General features: G+C 36.9%; 1 protein-coding gene across 2 annotated transcripts in view; it reads right to left on the minus strand.

Annotated features, from left to right (window-relative positions):
• The window catches only part of MYO16 (myosin XVI), a 297,728-nt gene that overhangs the window by 168,525 nt on the left and 109,415 nt on the right, over positions 1-19,788 (minus strand). For both annotated transcript variants that reach the window (XM_065626752.1, XM_065626751.1), the window contains exons 11-13: positions 12,903-13,013; positions 11,024-11,089; positions 7,519-7,646 (exon numbers count right to left, since the gene is read on the minus strand). In XM_065626752.1, the coding sequence (XP_065482824.1) occupies positions 7,519-7,646; positions 11,024-11,089; positions 12,903-13,013 (305 nt within the window). The remainder of the gene's footprint in view (positions 1-7,518; positions 7,647-11,023; positions 11,090-12,902; positions 13,014-19,788) is intronic.

A 19,788-nucleotide genomic window follows, 5' to 3' on the forward strand; every position in this document is an offset into this window, starting at 1 on the left:
AAGGTTAAATTAGGAAATTAGTAGAGACAGTGTACTCCAAGCGAAAGGAAAATGAACAAAGAATTTGAAACCCTATGCTCACCAAGGGCTTCAGGGAAGTTCCAGTAAACCTTGTCATTTTATTCCTCCTTTGGCTTTGTAACTTTCCTATATAACTACCTAATGGAGGTCCTGATTCCTACTATATTTCATTAATTTTTTAGTAGGACCTTAAATACACCTCTCATCTCCGTTATCTTAAAATAATATGAATAATAAGAAAAACAAACTCCGTTTTAAAATAAAACATTAAAAACTAAAATTGTTAGGAAAAAGTCAAATTAAAAGTGCAAAACTACCAAGTCATCCGAGGCAAACAACTCAAGGTGTTCTACAACCAGGGGAACCAAAGAAGCTACGCCCTGCAAATCCACTGCGCTTGGATTAGCACCCAGCTCTTCTGCTATCTTGGGCCAGTCTCGCTGGGCCACTGGCACCACTCACACCAGTGAGCTGTGCTAAAGCACGTGGCTGCTGGACGGTCCACATGAAGTGCCTGGATGTCACCTTTCAGAACAGCTGTGGTTGGAGATACAATCCGCCTTTGTGACGGCTCCCCAAAAACTACAAAGCCTGTGTGAACACCCCAGCTCTGAGACCTCCACGGCTGCTGGTGGCCAACAAGTTCCAAAGTTATTGGGTGGAGCGGGACTTAGATGTGGACAGACAGAACCATCATGTAGAATTAGTTAACCTAGGAAGTCCTCCTAAAATAGTCAGAAAACAGCAAGCGCCAGGCAAAATCTTAAGAATGAATTCCTGCAAGTACTGAGAAGTATATCTTACATACCCTCAGTTTCTGAATATTAGCCAGGTTCATCTATATACTTATGAATTCAGATAACAGCATCATTATTGTTTGGTGTCGATTCCGGTACAAATAAATGCTATAAAAGTATGACAAAACATAAAACATGTAAGGAGGAATGTACCTGCCATTTCAGAACATATAAGGGACAGGGTTTTATTGTTTGCATTTCATTTTCAGTTCTGACCAAAAGTACCACATTCAGAAGTGCAGGAATGCTTAACAAAGCAAACAACTCTACTCCTGCACTACTTGAATTATAATCAGAAATGCTGGAAAACTTCCAACAGAATTTGTTCATGTAAGATTTCCACAAGTTTTAAAGGAAGATGTGAAATTTAGTACTCCAAATTCCCATTCTGATAGAAAGACATAGCCAGGGAAGAGACAGAGTAAGCTTGTAAACTTTTGGGGGGCCACAGTCATTTCTTTCTTCTCAGCCTGCAGAGAGTGTAAATGGGACACTGGTTCTTGCTTGATGACTGAGGTTTCGAGATTTGAAATAGATATGTACAAGCAATACTGCTAAATATTAAATAATGTGTTTTGTATCATCAATAGTGCTATCTGTAACTGAACAACCCTGCATGTTAGTTGGAAACTATATTTCTAAATTAAACTAAACTGGAAAGCACAATTCTAAACATTTTTTTTAATAAGATGTCCAAATCTATAACTGTACTGCAGTAGACCATTGCACTTATAATACATTGAATTATAATTTAAAAATTAAAGATTATTAACTTGAACAGAATGTCTGTGTGATGCCAGACTGAGGAAATCAAAAGCTTTCAAGGCTTTCCACTTTAAAAGACAAGGATTTGTCTCTGTTCCAGATTATTTGGCTTAAAAATGTGATTTATATCACAACAAAACCATTGGATATTGACATTCCCGGCTGCTAACACATACAAAATTATAACATTTCATTTGATATATTCATTATGGGCTGTTAGGGGGTTTTTTTTGATTCAGTAAATTAAGCTATCAGTATCCCATAAACCATTGGCTTGATCGACTAAGGATCCTTAGCTTTTAACAAACCTATAAACTATACTTAGGCTTCCTAGACAGCTCCTCACTTATCTTGTCAGTGCTTGATGCATTCTCGTATCATGAACAGCAGGAGCAAAATGCAGTTAGAAGGAAGTTTTTAGGAGAAGTCCATCTATTGCCTAGTTAAGAATGTAACATAATGTTATTTTATTCTGTAACTTTCATACGAAGTTCATAGGAAGTCAGCTTTTGGTGTTAGGGATATATAAATGATGGAGGCTTGCTAGAAAATAAAAGTAATTGTGAATAACTGGTAGTAAACCCTTCAAGAATTTATCCAAATTCTTTCCTGTTGTAAAACACTTAATTCCAGTGAGCGAACACTTGATCAGAGGTGAAGTGATGGGGTGGGGGAAGAAAAATTTAAATTCTGGCAACATGGTAACCCTGTGGAGAAAATTAAGAGTATAGCTTCAGAAGACAAGAAAGTAAGTAAAGTGTAAAAAGACAGAGAAGGTGGAATGACTGATCCAGATTATCCTGAGAGTTTTATTTTTGTTTTGTTTTTGTTTTTCCTTTTTTAATCAATTCAGTAGCTTAGTAGGATGTTTAGGGGAATAGATAGCACAAGAAGACCAAAGTCATAAAGAAAACTGAAAGAGGCAACATTAAAATGAAATAATAGTAACTATTTTATTAAATTTGCAGATGAAAACACAGTTTCACACAATTTAAATGGGACATTATGGAAATTCTGCAAAATAAAGTGCTTTGACATTGCTGGAAATTGTAGGACCTAAAGTGCAATTCTAAAGCTTCTTTAAAACATAACCTTTTTACTATGGAAACACAAAGTTTTGGCACAGAAGGGTTGCCATTGCCTTTTCCGAGGGTTCTCTTTCACTATCAGTATGTAATAATGTTACACTAAGAATCTTATCTCAAATCTGTGCTAAATCTGCATTCTGCAAGTGTAAGGTTTTTAACGTAATACAGGTCAAACCAGAAATTATAAACTTGTTTAATTTATAAATTAGGGGCTAATAAGTATTTTACAAGATATATTCCTAATTACATGCAATTTATAAAGACTATAGCAATGATAGAATTAGTGGAGCTTTGAGCTAACACATTGCAGGGCACAGTCTGCCCCTTTGTTGTTGCAGAAGACGTTTCAGTGTCCGCTGCCCGTTCTGTCTTCTGTACATTCATACCACATACACAGCTTCTGCAAAGTGAACTATCTACTTGCAGTTGTACCATTGTTGAAATACTTTGCCATTGATATTTATGCATAGCATTTTATGTAATGTGTGATTCATTTTACGAGACTAAAAAAAATATTATTTTTTTTATTTTTATGTTGTCTGCTTTGCTGCCTGGGGAGAGCCAGTCAACCTGCATGAATACTGCTGTAAGACTCTGCCCTGCCAGAAATTATGAACATCTCCTGAACGAACAAATGGGATGAAAATTGAAGCAGTCCTTCAAGATCAGAAAGTAGCCTGGTGGTTTAAGCAAGGGTTTCAAGACCATAGCTTTGGACTTAGGCAGCTAAGTTCCAACTCAGGCAAGTTCAGATGCCTTCATCTCTTTTCATTATCATCTCTTGAGAAAATGTGGGAGGCAAAAATGACTAGACTAAGAAAAACAGTATCATTAAGGGTTACGCTGCATGCCGAATCCATTAGCAACAGTATGTGTCCAATAAAAGAGTAATTCATGATTCATTAGTAATGGCCACTAAACTCATGGGAAGTATCTTTCTGTAATTACATTTTGGCAGAAAAAATAAAAAAAGGACCAAAAAACTTTGCTAATAGAAAATAAACTTTATCTCCACAAAATAAACAAGCTACAGAGTTTGATGAGTATGAAAGGATTAACATTAATAAGAGTACAGTTTCAGATATTCTTCCCAGTCCTTTTGAAAATCTTGTGGGTAGCTCAATGTACTGAAAATAAAAGACTCCTATAAAGAAATTACTATTTCTTAAAATAATAAACTTTTCAGGAAAAATTCAGATGAGAGTTTTACATACTGCCATCGCTTGGTCCTTCTCTGGCAGCTAATAGTTAAGCTAGATTAATTTTGAGAATTGCACACAAAAAGTAAAATACTGGTATGGCACTAATTCACACTGCTACATATCATATCACAACACGCACATCGAAACAGTAGCTTCTTCTCATGGTAAAATCTTTACAATAAAAGTAAAGCATAATTGTGTTTATAAATTATATTAACAAATTACTTATACTATAAAATATCATTATAAGCAAAAGCAAAGTAGTATAGATTGAAGAGTTTTATTCTATAATTGTATCATGTTTCACTTGCTAATGATAACAATAGAAGGCAAAAGTGTATTCTCAGTGTGTGATTCCAGGAGTGCTCATATGCCAGAATGGCATGTCTTGCAGATATCAAGGGAATTTAATCTTGAGACCAGTGCATGCCCACAGGGACAATCTACTGTCACCGAATTTACATGATACTAATAAAACCACACAAAACTAGCACCCTTCTGCTTTGGTGGGGCTATTTTCCTATGTGGCATCCCGATACTCCTCACTGTAAGAGCTCTGACTCAGACAGTGTCTCAGGCCAACCATTCCAATATTACAGCAGCAGCAAACACAGTACAAGGATTCTAGGACCTATTAGTCTAAGCCAAAGGCATCACCAAAAACAGTGAGTCGTGCTTTGGCAACTCATTTCAATTGTAGAAGAGTCTGGATTTAGAATGGATTCAGGTTAAAATAGCTCCTCAGCATCACCACCACCCTCCCAGGTGTAATTTTGACATGAGAGTATTTCTTCGGCCCAGATCACCAGGCCACCACCTGAATGTTTGTGTTGGCGCAAAGGATGGTGTGAAAATGAGGAAATGAGCAAGCAAAGCTAGATGGGCAGAAGCTCTCGTAGACACCTTCTTCCAGTGTAACATTCTCATGGATCTATGAGTCCTTTTCACTTGTTCATCCACTGTCTCCTTCCTTCTGAGCGCTTACATGAAATGGCCTGTCTAGCTATAGAGAGCTTCTCTGAGCTCCCTCATCTTCATTCAGCCTGTCATTTCACATTAGAGGTAAGTGTATTTTTTTACTTTAAAATTTGTTACTAGGTGCACTTATCACGCTCTACATGGATGCCTGGAAATGTACCCACAACTCAGCTTTATAACTGGAGATATTTTAAAATCACAGAATTTCTTACTTAGGAATGAAGACTATGCTCGATACAAGAGGTGAGAGAAAAAAAAAGTAAAACAAAAGCTTGGAGTATTTCAGAACTGCAGAATTGCGGTTACTTGGTTTGATAGAAAATGAAACTGATATCTTGAAAACTTCTCCACAAACTCCTCTTCAAGTGGAAAATCAAAGCAAAACTGACTGGATACTATGCCACATGCCCTCACGGCCAGAAAGTCCGCCCTGCTCCATGATATTTATTAGCATAGAAGTAATCAATGAATCATCCCTTCTCTTGCTGATAGCTAATGGTGGTTTACAGCTGAATTAGCAAGAAAGTAGAAATCCATTTTGACCACAAATGCACACACATGACCAGGTGACAGAAAGAGGGTAGACTAATAACTTGAGTTACATCATGAATATTTTTCAGATTATTATTATTATTGTTGGAAAATCCACAGAAATTTCCTATATCACCTTTACTTTCCAGGAATTACTTAGATTCTACCAAAGGACTAATATAATAAGAATATCCCATTTTTAATACCTCTTTATGAACTTCTAAAAGATCTCAATTCCCTTCTGTTTTCTCATTTAGTGCTAGTAGAAGAAAGGTATTTCAGATAACTCATTCTAGCTGTTTCTGTCAAGATGCAGCTATACTTATCTCCTGTTCCAAATTACCAGATGTTTTCCTTTCAGCTTCCATTTTCACAAGTGACCTTTAGCTCTAATTAATTATCCACATAAAGGATACTTTAGGATGGCATATATGTGGGTTGCCTTGATGTGATACGGAGATGTCTTGCCAAGTGCTGATGTGAACCGAGCACTCTCTTGTCACATTCTCCATCAGGTCTCTCATTTATATTAAGCTACAGTGGGCTGGGCAGGAATCGAGACAGTGGGGCTTAATACATGCCTTGACATACTGAAATGAAACCATCAGTAGCAACTGTTCCCTGATATCAAACCCATTTATCAATAAGTACAATATTCTTTGTGTACTACTACATAATACTTAACTTGGCAGTGGGCTTTTTTCTTGAAGCGTGACCAAGTAATATTTTCTACTTCTTCTCTGTCTACACTTATACGCAACTTCACAAAGATACTAATCAATTAGCAGTGGCTCAAGTTCATACTTTGAAGAAAACGCTGAAAACAGTGCCTTAGGGTGTTTCTTATTTTTATCAATATTGTCATACCTAAAAAAGAGTTAATATTTACAAGATGATAATATGAACATACAGTAATGATTTTGTAATATTCCTTTTACCTCTGTTTAAATGTCACTGCGCACTGGATAAATAAGTATCTATTCCATTCTGATTAGGTTATAAAAAGCTTACGTTTTGTTTCTGCCAATCAACAGTCAGTTCCACAAATAATTGATTTATACATTTATAATTTAGAAACTTCTGAAGTATTTTTTTTTTAAATAAACTAAGTTTTTAAAAGAAACTATTAAAATATTCAAATGTATTTGAAGACTTAATATACAGAGCATCAAATAATCACAGGAGTCTGTATCCACATAAACAGAATGCAATAGAAATGACATGCATATGATTGTATTTATGTGTTAATTTTAATTCTTGTAACTCTAAACCAGCATCATTAGCTGCTTTTGAGTATCATATCCTCTCCATTTCATAGTATTCAACTATCTTATAATTAGAGGTAGTTCAAGAGCATTTTTTTTTCTTTCCCATAGCCCATGAAGTTCTGTAAACCCTTGCCAATATTTCAGCTAACAGCAATTGTCAAAGGGACAAGATTGACCAACAAATTCATGCAACTACATCAAATTCAGCGGACTCATTGCTTTCAACTAGGATGAAGGAAGAAAAAAAGGATTAACAGATTTGAGGATCAGAAGTTTCAAGTGAATACAAACTTTCACCATTATAAAACTCATATATTCGGATGAGACTGTTTCGCTGGACATTTCTAATACATTTATTCACAATCTTGAAGTTATTTGTCATTAAAACAACACTGTGAATAAAGGAACTGGTTGAAGTCCATTCTGAAGTTGAAGAGGTAAATTACAAGCATAGGGCCACACAAATACGTGAGGCAGAGTGGAAGTTCCAATACAGGTGCACCAGCTCAGAGTTTTATAATTTAGTCTAGGACTTCTCATTTTTATTGTCATTAGATTCTATTTCTAATCCTGATCCATGTTATACTAGCAAACACACACTGCAGTTTTGAATTCTTTACCATTAACTCTTTGTTCCTAATTAGATGCAGCTAGATGGAGTGGGAATTCCCCAAGATAATTTATGAACTTGAGATGTAATTAAACCTTTTCCAGTTCTATTTTGCTCTAACGTATGATACAGAGATCAGTACACAGAAAGAAATCAGTTGGAGGAAAAAATAAAATAGAAATCTCAATTGCTGAGTCCTGCGGGAAAAAGCTGAAAGGCAGGAGTTACAAATTAGTTAATAGAAAGATAAATTTTCACCTGAGGATGAAGCACTGGGGACGCTGCTCCTGGAATAGCATGTGGTAAGCTCTTTCAGCACAGGCAAATATATGAGGGGGAAGTGAGGAACATAATTTTCCAGAGTTATTTAAATAAAGCTGGGTGACCTGAAAAAATGTAGAAAATTAACATGATCAATACATTTCAAACTAATTATGTTTCACCTCCCTAATCCTGGGTCTTTTGTAAAGCTCTCTAAGCATTAAGAACAGAATCTCTGTAGGTATATATGTGGTACCATTACAGTATCTATGAAGATTTTAATTAAAGCAAATAGAGCTGTAAGCATAGAAGATCTAATTAAGATAGAAAAATAAATGTAACTAGAGGACTCAACAATACTGGTTTGTGCATTGAGTAAAACAAAACCTAGTAAGTTACTTTTTTATACCTCATGTTTATACTTCTTCAATGTCTTGGCTTAAAAATCTTACAAAATGACATATAATAATCTCATGAAAAGTTAAAATTGAAATCAAAGGCTTAAGTTATAAACTAATTCATCTATTACAAGACAGAGCAGTCTCCCATGAATAACGTCTCTTCAATATTTAATAACTTCTGCGATACACATAGCTAGCAACATGTACTATCCTTAAAGCTGAAGTATGAGTAGAACCAGTTATCCACTGCTGAAACCTCAGGTTTTTTTTCTGAGGCTATCCTAATGTCCTTTCAGCTAATATCAAACAAATTTTAGAAAAAATAGATACTCTGCTAATATCTACAATTCTTTCACTTCAGAATAAATAAATATAATTAAGAAAATACAGAATGTGATTTAGATAAGATTGTGAGCAGAAACACCATACCATTTTACAAATATCCTTAAATAACTAATTTTAGCTACCTTTTCATATAGCTCTTATCAGACCTTCTCATGGGTTTACAAAGTTAACACAGGCTCTACAGAAACCCATAGCAGCTGGGGGACAACTGGAATACTATGAAGCATCTAGAATGATACTGGATGCTACCACTTAATTAAATCCTTTCCATCATGTCCTGTTTCTCCAACTGTTCTCTCTAACAGCCTTTCCACCACAGTGCCATTTTGTATTTGCTCCTTTCTCCAAACTAATCAGGTGCTTATCATCCTGTCCTGTCCTATGCCTGTCTTATTTATTTAGATATTAAACTATTGAATCTGGGGGCATCTACAACACTGTGGCTGAATGAATCCTCGAAAATATGGCCCTATTCTCTTCCAGGCTTTTAAAGCTACCGGACTAAACAAGATTAAATTTACACTGATTCTCAAGGAATCATTTCAGCATGTCACAAAGCAGAAAGAAAAACTTTCAGAGACTTATTCTCATTGCATAATGTGGCAAGTGCTTTGCAAGTTTACATATTTTTCTAACACACAAACTTCAAGGATATATTTGCCTTAATCATACACAAATAAATGCTGCACAAACGTAACAAAGCAGGATGACCATAGCACAAGCTGCTCCTACAAACAGTTACTATGATACCTTTGAAGTGATGTCTGCACATCCCTAGTAGAATAGTGATACCTTAATGTATAGTGTAGTAGTACAGTGTATTTCCATGTAAAAATGCGTTAGCACTGTCATCTAGCAATTGCACTGAATTGCATAAGAAGCAATGCATATCAATGTCCATTAACATATGATTCTTTACGTCATTTCAGAGTGAATAATTGCTTATAAAAATATTTATTTTAGTAGTATTCTGTTGAAGCTAAGTGTGGGGGGTCAGTGCAGGATAACGAGACAAAGATTGCCCAGAAGTTATGAAAATTATCTTTAAGAGAGAGAAGAAAACCTGAAGTGTTGCTGCTAATGAAAAATGTACATGATAATCTTTTCATTGCTTCATCCTAGTTTTAAAGATAGTGTCATGCCCATTCTTTTTCTGATAGCTAACAAACCACATGCCTGAAACAAAAATGCTAACTAATGAGCCACATCACATGGCATGTCAGTGTCTACTGAGGAATAGATACCATCAATTTTTATTACTTCAATATACAGACCAATAACACAGAGTTCAAAATAATAGCAGCTAAGCTGTTGCAGTATCTTTGAACATTTCAAAAACAGAGAAAACAAAGCTATTTAACAACCATGGGTTTTTTATCGTCTGGGAAAATATCTGCCTAATGAGCAATACCATGCAGATAATAATGACAGGGTAAAAGCAATGATGATCCAAGGTGATCCAAACAATTACAGGACAAAGTGTCTCATGCTAAACTTGCTAAAATAGATTTATCACAGAGAGCTTCAGAGAAGAAGCAGCAAACATTCAGGAAACATTTCAATATGCAGGCCTACCACCTGAATTCTTTTTTCTTTAGAGTTCTCTCTTGGTGCACAAAATCGTGTATCTAATGTAAAATACACAGTGACAGGAAAAAATATCGTTATCTTAAACCTTGGGGATGATGGATGATTTCCATTTCTAGAAACCAAATTTAGCCTCCCAACTTGGAATCTGCTACTACTGCCATTGAATGTCACAGCATTTCTTTCTCTCAAATTTACTACTGATAAACACAAAGCCACATGACATAGCAAACAGAGGCTAGTTTGCTTATCAAATTTTGAACCCTTCATAATTCTTGTAAACTAAATAAACATATTTGAACACACCCTAACACAACAGTGAGCCTGATCTCTGTGCAGCAATGTGATCTCAGTGAAACAATGAGAAAATTACTGGGAAGGGGAAAGAAATCAACAGTTATGCTAGGGCTCTGTCTTTAAAATGGCTGAGTGATGATGAGGTAGAGATCACATAAATTGAATTTATGTTACTCTCATTGATCTATAAAGTCCACTTAAGTTAGTATCAACGTCTACGTACTGAAACAACAAGCCCCTTGTAAATAACTACTCTTTCTTATAAGAGGAAGATTAGAAAGATAAGGGAAATACTTTTCCAGAGAGAAGCATCTGTAGCACTTCCTAGGTGGCCTCGTGCGTATGACAGTGAACACATGGACCCAAGTGTCCTCTGCCCATGGGCTGCCTGTGCCCAACACAAGCCACCTCCATGAGACAGCCCCATATAGTGGCCTGGCGTGGAGCACAGACAGTCATTTTGAGCCTTTCTGCACCATTCAAGGTTGTTATCTCTGTAATTGTGCTTTGGGCAAGTGGGGTGTGAACTCAAACAAGCACTGCATGAAGTATGCGTCTAGTTTTGCAAGTCTGGCCGTGGCAGAAACCATCAAGGTCATGTTATGTATCAGGAACTACCTTTAAAAATTGAAAGTGCTACTGCTCATGCAAAGCATTAGTAAGATGGCTGTTTTACAAACAAGACACAGAAAAAATAGTGGTATCTTGGAAGAAATTAAATTTTTTTTGCAAAACTTTTAAAACTAGGATGCTCCCAACATAAAAAAAGCACATATATGTTAATTAATCTTAGACGTTTGGCCTGCCAAATGAACTCTATGAATACACTGGAAAAGATCCACACCGTAACATTTTAAAGAGAGAATGCTTACCATGGTAGAATAAATAGGAAGTTCTTTAAATGGGTTAACAAGCAACAGTATATCGCCAATGTAGGTCTGAAAAAGGAGTAAGATAAATTGCTTTATTAAGGAATAAGGTAAAAATTTAAGGAGACTAAGTCTTTCCTTTCAGAAAAGAATTTTTGCAAAGCTGCTTAAATCTAGCTATCAACATATTAAATATAACGTGCATATTCAGAGCTTTTAGCTTCATAACTTTAAATTGAGATCTAAATTTACAATTCACATAGAATTAATTATTCTTTTTGTAGTAAAACTGAGTTCTTCATAATGGAAAATTATGCCTAGAAAAACTGCACTGCATATATTATTGGTAGATTACTTGGAAGTTAATTTGTAATTTACTATTTGTTAAACTACGAAAAACTGACACGCCTGCCACATAAACAAGTTCTTCAAGCAATTTATTTATGGGATAGATGACAGAATTTAGAAATGCTATATTGATTATGCAGAATTGATACGTTAAAATATGTTGCTTGTGGAATGAGACAGAGCAATTGTTACATATGTAAGTATTTTTACATATGCATGTGTATGTGAACATTTGTACACACATATGGAAAAAAAAATCCTGGCTATATTATTAATAAAAATAGCAAACCACCCACTGATTGCGAAGGTGCCGAGATTTTCTGTTTCCTATTTAATCACTTATATGTGAAAGATGTACTTAAGTAAAAGATTGTAGGTCCCCCCTTGCTGCTGTACTTCTCACTCCTCATCAGTAGCTGCTGCTATATCATGCTCTCAGAATGCAAAAAAGCCAGACCTCTGTCTCAGAAGATGCTGACGTTCTACCAAAGCATGATGGTTCCTATTGAGCGGAATATTAATGACCACTGCCTATGAGTTTCCATTAACCCAAGGAAAATGCCAGAGCAGGGCATGAGATCCTCTTAGGCAAAACCTTCAGTATTTTAAAATAAAATACTTCCTTTTTATAAATACTGAGTATCTGTGGATCCTCCTGAATTCAGTTAAAATTATCTGTGTTTGACACCCTTGAAAGTGAGATCAAGCAAAAGAAATACTCAAAATAGGATTTGACCCTAAAACCTGGAATTTTTATTACCTTTGAATGCCATAACAGCTAGAATTGGAGTTAGCAAAATTTCAAAGGTATTCACAGCAACATGCCAATTCCCCAAATTCCTTTAGTCTAAACAGTGCAACCCATTTAAAAATCATTTGCATGTTTCACATTAACATGCTATTCAGCTGTTCAGTAAGTTAGAAATAAGTTATGAATAAGCTATGAACAGGGACACCATGATTGTCAAGTGTATATTTTTCTCCAGAAGTAATGTATGCCTAACCAGATGCACCCCAAGTTTAATACGGCAAAACCAGGAAAACCTGCTTTGGAAAAACTTTGCTATAACTATCTCATTTGATATCTAGATGATGAACACTACAATAGAGAGGATGATTTCCATTATATAGGAAGATATAATGAGTAACGAATTCTAAGCTTTTCAAATCAAATTCCTTTCAAATTTCCAGTAATCATGTGTTCTATTAAAATTAATATAAAGATGGAAGGATCTTTTGGTAGTTTTAGAAAGAAAATTACATGTGTCCATCAGTTTTTAACAATATACTTGCCCTGTGAAATAAACACACATAAATTTTACCCAAACCTATCTGAAGTGTTATGCCATTTTTAATTTCTGCTTTTCCCACATAAACTTGAGAAATTGCCAACATACATACTAGTCTATTTAAATATTAGTCATGAGTCTGAGGCAGGTTACAGTCCAGTACTTATGATAGCAATCCTATTTTTCCTATTCTCTCATTTGTTCTTTTTTGAAAGCTTACTGTTTATAGGTGAGTAATAACTCACATATATCTGATTATTATTGAAACGCTTCTGAATCTCATAAAGCAGGCTGCTGTCTGTTAGCTCACTCAAAGAAGCCAGGTCATCATTTGGAGCTGGAGGCATTAGCTTGATCTGGAAAACACAAAGTAGAGAAATAAAGTAACTTCACAATCAATCGTTCTGTACCATAACATTCTAACCTAAAGTATAAATCTAGATCCCTAGAATTTAGGGAAATAAATGCATTAGGAAACTGGAAAGTTGTCACTCCTTGCAAATAACTACACATCATTAATCCTAAGCAAGAAAAGAACATCGAAAATTATTATCAGTGTTAAGGTGTATAACTGCATGAGTCTGGTGGGCTCTTAAAAACATAGACCACTACTGGAGTGCCATTTGCTATCTCTGAACCCATAAAGATTCCCAGCTCAAATGCAGTTCCACTGCTCTCTTCATTAAATGTTTATGGCAGAAGAAATCAAGACTATAAAAGTTAGTGCACTTGTAAACTATTTATTGCAGAGTATTTAACAAAGCTCTCATACTACACTTCATCCTATGGGATTTAAAATTCTAATAGATTTTTTCTGCAGAATAGAATGAAGTTAATAAGAAGTGGGAATCATGTTGTCAAGGAGACCAGAAGAGATTCAGAAGCAGCTACTTTAGCCAAAAGTGGTGAATGAAATGAGCTTAATATTTTTGAGATTTAAGAGGAATAATATACACTCTGCAAGGTAAAGTAAATGCTAAGGAAACAAAAACAAAATCCAAAAGACAGAATAGAAGACTGAAGAAAAAACAGTCAGTGATAATGGCAGTTTGATTAAATACAAAATTAACATTGACAAATTAACTAGTGTGCTTATAAATTTTGATCTACACTTAAAATGTAGGTTGATTCCTTTATGTCAACCCGAAGAAAAACATTTTTACATCTCAGCAGAATACCTAGAAAGAGAAAATTCTCATGTGAATGATGGCAGAATCATTTGAATTGTTTGTTCAGAGTTTACTAAAATACTCTCTTGACTTCTGTTTTAAGGATGGACAATGAAGATGAAACAACATTGTTCTGTTGCTCTGCTTAAGATGAAGGTTCAGGAGAAAAGCAGACACTGCTTTTTCTCAAAGAACAACTCAGCATCCTCAGCCTCTGGCAGTGGCATGTGACAGAAGCAGCAGACCAGATTTTGGAGGGAACATGGAGTGTGCTTCTGGCAAGAAGATGACCCCAGAGACTATGGATACTGGTGTTTAACACCGGGGATCTGATCCCAAACTACTGAACTTCTATTGTTTCCATAGTTTCAAGGTCCACTTCAGAAATCATGATGATCGGGGTTCTCTTCCTACACCTGTCAGAGCTGCACAGTGTGATACTGCTGAAGAGTTTCATCTTAATGAAATAAGACTAACAATTTATCTTCATCTTAGTGTTTCCAGATACTTGAAACATACATACCAACAGTCATTCACATGCGATTTTTTGGGCAGCCATGAGCAAACACTGGGAAATTTGTAGTCATAAACAAGCAGGATGAATTAGATGTGATTTGGTATCTTCTCTAAATCATAGATCTTTGGCTTTATCAAGTTTTTTCTTCTAAAAATAGTATGGAATACCAGTATCAAAATATTCAGTGAATAGTCATAAAACAGATGACATTGCTTACTCTATTATTTTACCAAGAAGAAATAAATGATGACACCAGACATCACAACCACAGAACCACTAGCTCTTATGACATAAACCAAAATCTTGTTATAATTTCTGTTTCAGTATCTCACCAGCTTTACTCATATTAATGTGCTGGTATGGTATGAATGAAGTTACAAAGCCTTGAAACCTTCTCTAATCTACAAAAAGAGAAATAAAAATGCAAATTGTAGAACAGGAACCTCACACTTCATTTCATATGAAATATTCTCATCGTTTAAGGTGCTTGTCAAAAAATGACTCTCACATGAGCACAAAAAAAATTCCAAGACATGTCTTTTTATGTGTACTTATTGCATGTTTTACTCACTCCGTGCCCCTATGAACATTTTTTCCTAGCTTCCAAGCGTTTTTATGGTCTTAGTTATTCTAATATTATGCATCTGCTTACAGCACAAACAAACCGTCAATTACTATATTTGGTTTCCAGTCACCCAACTCAGCCTACTCTTGTCTTCATCTAAGCCCAGTATTGAATAACGAGACACAAGCTTAATCACTAAAGAAACAGCAAAATACAGCAAAATTAATTCTAAAAAGTATTATATAGCATGCAGGAAGCCACAGCTTCTCATAGAGGAAAGGCATATGTAAGCAGGGCTTGCAAAGTCCCAAATTGAGACCCAGAGCCCAGCAGTACCTTTGATCTATGGAGGGCACACTTCTACTCTTTACTTCAAGAGCTATTGTCATTATTTCTTTTTTGTTTCTTGTAATAGCTCTGTCCTGAAGATTTTCACAAAAATATTGAGGACTACAAAAAGCTCCCATTTTGGGACTGACACAGTGACTGGAAGGATTTGAGGACTTCTGCTTTAGTCTTTAATAATTTCCCTACTATTCCTCTAAAACCAAATACATTCAGTAGAAAACAATGCTTAAAACAAGTATATGAGGAAACAGGCAAACTTCTCACAGAAAGTTGTGTCCTTTTTTTTATCAGCTCTACCAATAGGTAATAAATGTTGATGACTAAAATGGTATATGTAAACCTCACATGCATGTAAGAACATTTTTCAACGTTTCTCCAGTCATCCACCAAAACAGGAAAGGCAGGCATCTGATCTGCATCCCATCTGCAACAGCTCAGATGTTGAACTAGAGAGATAAAGTAGTAACCCATAAAAATGTAAGGAAAACCTACAACAGTAGCTCTACATGTAGTAGCTGCATAGATGCACGAGGACAAGACGCAGTAGCACCCAATCACACTTTCATGATGCTTTCTATTTCTTTCTTTCTCCATAAAAATTGTGATAAAACACCTCTTATTCATTTAAGTCCAATAAGCAATTAATGTACAAATCCAAAAGAGTAAGTATCTCAAGGAGATTATTTACTAGACTTAGTTAATGTAATGATTGTTTTTTACATGTACATGCAAAATGTACTTACTCCAACATGGAAACTGTGCAAATAGGCCAGCTGAAAATTTCACAATGCACCTGCCCATAGTCCTCATCTCACAGATTCATTTTTTTTAGAAGAGATGTACTCTAAAATGGTGGAGTCTGTCAAAATGTTACTGTTACTATTCTCCTTTTTTCCTGTCTATTTAAAACACTTGCTTGTAAAATATTTGTATTTTCAGACTCAGAAAACAGTGTATGAGTTTTGAACAAGACAAACATACACAGGTTGCCTGCTGTGTCTTTCTGTCTACCTATTCTGGAGGTGTATTCCTCACCGTATTAAAGTGAATGAGAAATTTCTGTCACACAGAAGATGTCATTTTTTACTCTTTTTGTTTTTAATTATGGCAGTTGGATGTAAGGCTGGCTAGAAAACAAGAATTCCACTTGGGAAAAAAACAAGTAAATTTCATTTTGACGATTGTTTTTTATGATGCACATTGGAATAGAATAATATTTAAAAAAAAATTCCAATAATTCCAAGATTCTTGTAAAGGGAAAGCAGATGCAAGACAGAAGCCTGCAGCCTCCTTCCCTTGTTAGTGTGCCCAACTTGCTTGCAGGAACAAAGCAAGCATAGGTCTTCGCTATACTCCCTTGTGTGCTGGCAAAACTCAGATCACCTGCGCTAAAGACTGGTCTGCTCTTAATCTATCAAGAGTAAACCTACACTAAGCTAGAGACAAATGTCTTTATTTGTAAGTTCTTTTGTAAGTTTGAATTCAAACACTGCCCTGGGGGTTCTCCGTATGTTGGGGTGCATCAGTGCTGGTTGGTTTTTAAGCACCACCTAGTAAGAGCACAGGACCAGGCCATTCCAAAATGCCAAAAAACTAGCAGGTGAGGTAAAAATCCAGCTTGGTTGAGCAAGGATCTTCTTCTTGACATACAGCGAAAAAAGAAATTGCGTGGTCAGTGGAAGCAAGGCCAGGCAACATGGGAGCACTACAGAGATGCTGTTTGCCGTTGCAGGGAGGAAGTTCACACTGCAAAAGCTCAATTAGAACTGAAGCTGGCCAGTACTGTGAAGGACAACAAAAAAGACTTTTTAAAATATATTTATGTCAAAAGGCAAACTATAAGTAACATTGGCCCATTAACTGATGAGCATGGTCACCTTATTAACAGGGACATAGACCAAGCTGAGCATTTTCAACACTGATGATGGACTTGGGGGCCCCCATGACCCTGGGCTGGAAAACCATAGCTGTGAGAACGATGAATTCCCAATCAGTCCAGAACTTGTACAGGATCTGCTACTCCAGCTAGATCCCTACAAGTCAGTGGGGCCTGATGGGATTCATCCAAGGGTGCTCGAAGAGCTGGCTAACGTCATAGCGAGACCTCTCTCCATCATTTTTCAACACTCTTGGGAATCTTGAGAGATCCCGGATGACTGGAAGCTGGCAAACGTTGTCCCAGGCTACAAGAAGGGCAACAGGGATGACCCTGGCAAATACAGACCTGTTGGCCTCACTTCTGTTCCCTGCAAAATCATGGAAAAGAGTGTTCTGGAAGTCATTGAAAAACATCTGAACAACAACGCAGTCATTGGTCCCAGCCAGCACGAGTTCATGAGGGGAAGTCTTGCCTGACCAACTTAATTTCGTTCTATGACAAGGTTACCCACCTAGCTGACCAAGGGAAGCCTCTTGATGTGATCTTTTTGGATTTCATAAAGCCTTTGATACTGTGTCTCACAGTATTCTCCTGGACAAGATGTCCAGTGTACAGCTGGATAAACACACAATGCAGTGGGTGAGCAATTGGCTGACAGGCTGAGCTCAAAGGGTTCTAGTAAACGGGGTTATGCTGGGCTGGCAACCAGTCGCTAGCGGGGTTCCACAGGGATCCATCTTAAGGGCCTGCACTCTTCAATGTCTTTATAAATGACTTGGACTCAGGACTTGAGGGATTGCTTAGTAAGTTTGCTGATGACACAAAACTGGGGGGAGCTGTTGACACTCTCAAGGGCAGAGAGGCCCTGCAGAGGGATCTGGACAAACTGGAGAACTGGGCAATCACCAACTGCGTGAAGTCCAACAAGAGTAAGTGCCAGATTTTGTACCTGGGACACAGCAACTCTGGCTGTACATACAGACTGAGGGACGAGATGCTGGAAAGCAGCTCTGCAGAGAGGGATCTGGGGGTTCTGGTCAATGGCAAGTTGAACACAAGCCAGCAGTGTCCCTGACAGCCAGGAGGGCCACCCATGTCCTGGGTGCATCCAGCCCAGCATGGCCAGCCGGGCAGGGAGGGGATTGTCCCGCTCTGCTCTGCACTGGTGCGGCCTCACCTGGAGCACTGTTTGCAGTTCTGGGCAACACAGGATAAAAAAGATATTAAGCTTCTGGAGAGTGTCCAGAAGAGGGACACAAAGTTGGTGAAGGGTTTGGAGGGGGAGCAGTATGAGGAGCAGCTAAAGTCACTTGGTTTGTTCAATGTGGAGAAGAGGAGACTAAGAGGAGACCTCATCACAGTCTACAGCTTCCTCATAATGGGAGAAGGAGGGGCAGGCGCCAGACTCTTGTCTTTAGTGACCAATGACAGAACCCAAGGGAATGGCAGGAAGATGTGCCAGGGGAGGTTTAAGCTGGACATTAAGAAAAGGTTCTTCCCCCAGAGGGTGGTGGACACTGGAACAGGCTCCCCAGGGAGGTGTCACGGCCCAAAGCCTGACAGTGTTCAAGAAGAGACTGGACAAGGCCCTCAGACACATGGTGTGAACTCTGGGGGACAGGAATTGGACTTGATGATCCTTGTGGGTCCCTTCCAATTCAGGACATTCTATGATTCTATGATATTTTCTGAATGGTTAGCAGACTTTCTTGTACGTTCTTGGCTCATGCCAGCTAGCACTCATGCAGGTAATACCTGGGTATCATCCAGGTCCCATGTCAACAGTCATTGCCCATAGGCTGTTTGGGCAGGGCCCCATCTTTTGAAGGAGAAAAGAGTTTTGTCTTATGGATGTGAGCCGACCCATCCCACATATCCATAGGCCAGTAAAAAGGCCCCAGCTTGGTTTTATTTCATCATCTAGGTATAACCAAAGATGCTGACTCTATAGATAAACGGTTAGAAATGTGAAGTACTCAGTTGAACTCCAAGTATTTAAATATTTTTTTTCTACAAAGTTCAGGATTTGGTGATTCAGCATTTTGTAGCACTCTTTGCATTAAATTTCACAGCTCAATGAGCAAATAAATCACATAGAAATTAGAAAGTCTAAATGCATTAGAGTGACAACCAATTTGACCTGGTAGTAAACATTATTTACATTAGTATAACTTATTAGTGGGATCCTTCAAATTCTGTTCTTCTCATTTACTTTTCTGAGCATATAGATGATTTTTCTTATTTTTTTCTTCTCCATGCAGGTATGTGGATATCATACCATGATTGCACGATGCATATTTTATGAGACAAGAAAGAAAAGCAGCCAAAAATACAGCATAATTTCTAATATACCTCGGGAAGTATTAGTTTTTAAGCTTTTTGTAATGCTAACAATGAAGATTCCTATTTACTTATTTAAATTACAGATCCTTAACAGCATTCACAATCTGCTCAGATAATAATCTCTAATGATTTTTAGTTTATATGCTTTTGTCACTGAAATAAGGATGCACTCTAGCTCTTATGTGTAACACTATGATAAACACAGTTGTCATGTGTTTGTTGTAAGTGAAAAGGGTATCAGGGGATATTCTATCATACAGTTCATATGGCAAACAATACGTAAAAAAGAATTATAAGCCAAAAAAACCCC

Source organism: Caloenas nicobarica, chromosome 1 (assembly GCF_036013445.1).
Source record: "Caloenas nicobarica isolate bCalNic1 chromosome 1, bCalNic1.hap1, whole genome shotgun sequence".
Lineage (NCBI taxonomy): Eukaryota > Metazoa > Chordata > Aves > Columbiformes > Columbidae > Caloenas > Caloenas nicobarica.